We start from the raw sequence: 5,865 nt of genomic DNA, 5'->3' as shown, positions 1-5,865 counted from the left end.
TTCGATTAATACAATTCTAGCATGAATAATAAACATTTATCATGATATAAGGAAATATAAATAACAACTTTATTATTGCCTCTAGGGCATATTTCCTTCAATAGAGCCCACAATTGGGGGGAAATGCCAGGTGCTCCCATCCTTGGGGTGCTCCTCGTGATCCAACTTCAAAACATCAAATTTAAATGTTTTAAAAATTATAGAAAAAATGTGAATGTTCACAAGCAAAGTGACTACAACCCCTAAAAATTTCAGGTTCAAACTTGAAAAGTACATTGAGAAACAAAAAGACAAAATCAGATGTGAAGTGTCAAATGTAGCTTTTGTATTTTTTATAACACTAGTCATGCTAGATTTCACATCTTTGTTTCTCAATGTTCATTTAGAGTTTGAACTTGAAATTTTTAGGAGTTGTAGCCACATTTCTTGTGATCATTCATAATTTTTCAGAATATTTTGCAACATTTATGATTGATTTTTTTGAAGTTGAAGCACCCCGAGGATGGGAGCACCTGATATTTCCCCACAATTGGCTAGGACATCCTGGACATGGGCTGAAAGTTCTGGCCTTTAATGGCTGGCTTAAACCCCAATCCAAAAGTTTCAAGACGGAACTGTAAGCTTAAAACTATTGGCCGCTGCTACGGATCAACTGAATGATTTTTGAGGAAATCAGTTGGGTCGCCAGCCGTTCGATCCATCACTTTAGAGCCATTGGATGGGTCAACGCGTCGCCGCGTTGGGAAGCAACGCCGCATGCTCGCAGTAGGAGCCCTCCCCTTGCCGGCAGCACAACAAAGCTCCACCGACGGCGCCGGCGATGCTACACTGTAGTGCCTACCTCTGGTGCGGCAACGCTCCATCGCAACACCTCACGCCGCCGACAAGCACTCTCCAATGCAGCACCGATCGCTGCATCGCAGATCCACATTGCCCGTGAAGCTCCATTGCAGCCGCCAGTGAAGCTCCATTGAAGCATCGCCGGCTGCATCGCAACTCTGGGCGTCGCCGGTGAAGCTCCATTGCAGCATCGTCGGCTGCATGGCAGCTCTAGGCGTCGCCGGTGAAGCTCCATTGCAGCCGCCGGGCAGCACCGCCGGCTACATCTCAACTCCGGACTCGCCGGTTAAGCTGTATTGCAGCCTCTGGCCACCCTTGCGTGTTGCGTTGCAGCATCGGTGGGGTGTGGCCCCAACTCCGGCCTTCCTCTTCCTGCTGCGTTGCAGCATCGGTGCAGTGGGGGCGGTCGTTGTTCGTCTCGGATTGCAGCAGCGGTGCGCGGTGGTCGGAGTTCTCCCTCTCCCAGCGCGACGAAGAAAGAGATTCAAAAGGGGAAAAGAAAGGCACGGGGGCACATGTCGAGCGGAGGACCCGGCTTACGACGTAGAGAAATCAGTCAGTTGAAAATAATCGCTTTCCAAATTATTAGGTCCAAGGACCAACACTAATGCCAGAATCCCACGAAAAAAGAATGTCAGGGAATATACTATCAGCATGTATTTATGTGGTGAAAAATGCTGGCCATTCCAGGCCATGTTCGATCAAGGAAATCGTTATCTCACGTGAGGTAGAGGTTTGAACTGGAAAAGATGATTTATCGATCTAATCAACAGGGAAAAGGTGATGCAAAGAGGCAGCCACACCACAGCCAGCAACCGGCAGTTCTGATTTGGACAGATACGATCAAATCCACACAATCTATCCGTTGTTACAACATCATCGTCACCGTTCAGGCCACACCATGGCAGCTCCGACTCCACCGCGACACAACAAAAAAGAGCAGTGAGACGGAGACCCATCAGCCACGCCGTAGATGAAGAGAGAGATATCTAATGGCTTCTGCATGTCACTATCTTTGCAGCGAGGCTGCTTACAAGCATCTTTACATTGTTTTTTTCAGCATACATCCAACACAAGGGGGCCATTCGTTGCCCAAGAGTTGTGAGTTGTAGCAAAGGAAACAACAAAAATTACAAAAAGGGAAGAAAGAAAAAAACCATGTACATGTAAAATGTCAATATCTCCTTTTTTTTTCTTTTTCTCTGTTTGATGCGGATTTCAATGTCGTACCGGACAGCTCAACCGGATTCAGTTTGTTTGGCAAAAACAGGGGGTCCGTAGTACTTCGAAAAATATTTGGCAACCCACGGTGCAAGCTGGGTGTTCTCGGGCTCCCTTCTGTTCTTGTTGTAATAGTCGGACCATATAGCCGGGTATATTTCAGGGTTGAAGCCATCACGATATACACAAAAAGGCAACCATCCTTGGCCTCCGTTTATCCTTCGCTTTCTTTCCCGAGGGTATGCTAGAGGCGCCTGTACATACCTGTGTTGGAACACCTATCTGGTTAGTATAAGAATTGTGCATTTCGATCCTAGAGAATGGTTAGATTAGTACCTGATACCATCAACCACAGAATCCCAACAGAAATGTGTATGCCCGAATACATGGCAGGCTGCTCCATCTTTAGCGTTGTTGTGTATAGCTCTCAGCCTTCTTTCCAAATAATCAGAGCCGATGACCTTCGGAAGGTTTGGATAGTAAAGCATTCGCTTCTCTGGACATAACTCTTGCCTGCAGAGTCGAGCAGTAGACATTAGTTTTGGCCTTTGGGGCTATGAGGCTCGCCTAAGATATCCTACATTTTAGTGATGAAATTTGAACAGCACTGAATATCCTAATACACAGGCAAAGACAGGTCAGCTAGATGATTAGGGACAGGTTTCATATAAGGACTTACATCAGCAACCTGACGCAGTTACACAGCCGCGTGAAAATAAATATCTTCCACTACGCAATCTGTATTCTCTGTAACACAGCAAATGGCTACCTCGGGAATGACTGGTCACAAAGAAAATAATTGCTGCATTTTCGAAAGTGGTTCCTTAGTTGACGCTAACCTTAATTTGACAAGAGGACTTTTCCTTGAGGTGTTCTTATCATAAAAATAACATGAAATGAAATATAAATGCCAAGTATGAATACAAAAGCCTAGAGGATGATCACCTAAGTGAGGTATGATAGCTGCAAAGTGAACATGTTTACCATGCAATTACTATTAATCTCCAAATATACGAGCTTGAATTAAGAAGATGGGTTGCAAGTAAATTAATCAAACATAGCAAGTATCCTAGTCACTGGATTCACAATTCCCTAACAACTGTGACTTGGTAAGAATCAACAAGATCGCTAGGACAAAGAACCTTTGCCAGTGGCATACCATAGATAGGAGGAGTGAGCACTAACCTTGGTACAAAGTGTGAAAATGTAAGTATCTGTTTGCTCTTCTTTTTCACTTCTTCAATAGCATCATTGTTCTTGTCATTCAACTTGTCAAAGTAAAGAGCAAGAGCCTCATCATCACTTCCCAAGTCCGAAGGCCATTGGCAAGCATGAAAGTCTTTACAAGCCTGATCATAAAAAACATATTAGTGCATGCACGTCATGAGGAATTGAGAACTGTACAGAACAAAAAATGAGAAACTGAAACAGCCAGTACATGTCTACACCTATAAACAACATTATGTTTACGTGTATATCCATACAAATCAGAACAAGACACTGAGCGAAAGATCAACTTACCATCTCCAACGAAGGAACACGCACACTGTTAACATCCTTTTCCTTGTCAAAGCTCTGTAATGCGATTAAACAAAGACGAGTAAGCAGGAAAATCATAGTGACATGGTGCATTTTGATCTGGTTAGAAAATTTATGACAATGAATTAGGGAAAAATAAGCAACCTTGTGATACCATGAAAACAATGGTATGATCCCTAAGTCACCTATCGTTCTAGGGCCTGTATCCACACCCAGCTCACTACACGCCTCAAGCAATGCAGTCAGTTTCTCCATCGAATCCACCTGGAAGAATGAGCAAACCAATATAAATTAAAGGGTAAATGCTTTGCTCAGAGAAAAACATAAATGAACTGATGTATTAGCAACCATCCAAAACCACAATCGTCATTGCATCATTTCAGTTGTACCACATGCTTCATAGCATATGTGCAAGAGCTACTAATTTGTACCAAGCTATTCAAACACTCCCGCATAATGACAATCCAGATGCATGTCCGCTGAGAAAACAAGAGGATGCATTGATCTCACATTTGCTCCGGCTGTTCCTTCTCTTGGCAAGTCTGGTATGATGTTTTAAAGGGGTTCGATCTTCCGATGATACTGCTGCTGGGCGCACAGGCAACAAGATGAAGACCATCAGGTCGCTGATCATCTTAATGACTTGGTGTCTCTCGAAGCTCGGGAACAGTTGTCTCTCGAGGTTAATTCTTAGAAGCCACCCGCAATGATGCAGAGCTCTGAATCTCGGACAGGACAGGGCGCATCCTGACCGGCTTAGGCAGCAACACAGCATAGGCTTTTTAGTCGGTTTTGGATTCTTGGCTAGGCTAGAGTAGCTTTGTTACTTACAGTCTTGGTGTTCTATTTTTGCTGTGTTTTTCAGTTTGGTCATCCTCCACCGTTGTTGGTTTGTATTTCACGCCTTCTTTCATGTTCTTCTGACACAATGATGCACATTTAGACGCGTGTTGGAGAAAAACAACTCCGAGTGGCAACGCCCAATAACATCAGTGTATTACTCCTACTAGGTTCACAACTGAAATGATGCAGAGGTATGCGTCATCATAACCGTTTCAGTCAGGAAACAAGAACCAATAGTCCAATAGGATCACCATATGACTAGGTTCACAACTGAAATGCAGCTCAACTACACAAGCCTGCTTAAAACCAGTATCAACATCAAACCTCATCAGCAAACTTCGCACTGCATCTAAAACTAGGATCATTAAGCAACGTATTTACTGGACAATGGCGGGCAGGAAGCAGGCGGGCGTTTCAGGTTTCAGAGAGGACAGACTAAAAGACTAGGAATGCAGCGGAAGCACCAGGCCAACGCATTTCGTCAAACACCATGCTTGCGGCACAAGGAATGCCGATAGTCAAACAGAGGGAAAAGGGACGGGGGAGGGGGAGGAGGGAAGGCGGAATCCACTCACGTAGCGGCCACCCTCGCGGCGCAGCCAGAGGTCGTGGTTGCCGGGCACGTAGAAGACGGCGTCGAAGCGCGCCCTGAGGGCCTCCATGGTGCGCGCGAAGTTGTCCCTGGTCTCCGCCACGTCCCCGGCGACGACGAGCGCGTCGAAGCCCTCCCCGGCGCCCGGCGGCCCCGCCCGCACCGCGAGCCGGCGCACCCACTCCATGTTCTCCGGGTAGTCGGTGTGCAGGTCCGACACGACGAACACCCTCGTCCTCGCTGCCGCCGCCGCCGCCGGCTGCGGCGCGGCGGCGGCGGCAGCGCGGCAGCGGAGGGAGGAGGGGGAGGATGATGCCCTGGGGCGCGGCGGGCAGAAGCGGCGGCGCCTGCGGAGGCGGCGGTGGTGCGGCGACGGGGGCAGCGCGTCGAGCAGGTGGTGGGCGGGGTGGGGCGACACGGGCAGATGCGGTGTCATGTCGGGGGGGAGGAAAAAGCTCTCTCGCTCGCTCTGGCGCTCGCCTCGCTTGCGGCAAAAAATCCCGTTTTCCCCCTGCCTGCCTTTTCGCTCCGGGGACGGGGTGGGTGGCGGTGGGGTGGCAGTTCGGTGATTCCGATCCGGCGACGGGATACCCGGCTCCACGGCCTGTGGGCCCGTTATATACAGCGGCGGCGAGGCGAGGCCCGGGTTGGTGGGTGGTGCGCCGCCGACGTGGCAGCGGCATCCGGGATAGTTTATGCTGGTCATTAGGCGCGTAGAGTATAGTAATGATTAATGCAGTGGGTTCATCATTGTCGCGGTTGGCCCTGTGCGACCGCTAAACTCCGGGTTAGTGGCGGAGTTTCGCACGTAACAGCGTGCGATGGAGGGC

General features: G+C 48.2%; 1 protein-coding gene across 1 annotated transcript; it reads right to left on the bottom strand.

Moving 5' to 3' along the window:
- Positions 1–1,826: 1,826 nt before the first annotated feature.
- On the bottom strand, positions 1,827–5,588 carry LOC123046953 (acyl-carrier-protein phosphodiesterase PptH). The gene is made up of 6 exons (XM_044470416.1): positions 5,019–5,588; positions 3,745–3,864; positions 3,583–3,636; positions 3,247–3,410; positions 2,398–2,574; positions 1,827–2,325 (listed from the first exon to the last, which is right to left on the bottom strand). Exons 1-6 carry the CDS (start codon positions 5,469–5,471, stop codon positions 2,079–2,081), a joined length of 1,215 nt encoding a protein of 404 aa, XP_044326351.1. The 5' UTR covers positions 5,472–5,588; the 3' UTR covers positions 1,827–2,078.
- Positions 5,589–5,865: the final 277 nt, after the last annotated feature.

This window comes from Triticum aestivum, chromosome 1A (genome assembly GCF_018294505.1).
Source record: "Triticum aestivum cultivar Chinese Spring chromosome 1A, IWGSC CS RefSeq v2.1, whole genome shotgun sequence".
In the NCBI taxonomy this organism is placed as follows: domain Eukaryota; kingdom Viridiplantae; phylum Streptophyta; class Magnoliopsida; order Poales; family Poaceae; genus Triticum; species Triticum aestivum.
The sequence above is the reverse complement of the archived record's forward strand: the minus strand, read 5'-3'. Positions and strand labels throughout refer to the sequence as shown.

Coding starts and splice junctions, on each gene's coding strand:
- LOC123046953 (XM_044470416.1), bottom strand. CDS start 5,471: ATGACACCGCATCTGCCCGTGTCGCCCCACCCCGCCCACCACCTGCTC. Junction 3,865..5,018: donor GCCGCGAGGGTGGCCGCTAC/GTGAGTGGATTC, acceptor TCATTCTTCCAG/GTGGATTCGATGGAGAAACT. Junction 3,411..3,582: donor GTGTTCCTTCGTTGGAGATG/GTAAGTTGATCT, acceptor TTTTATGATCAG/GCTTGTAAAGACTTTCATGC.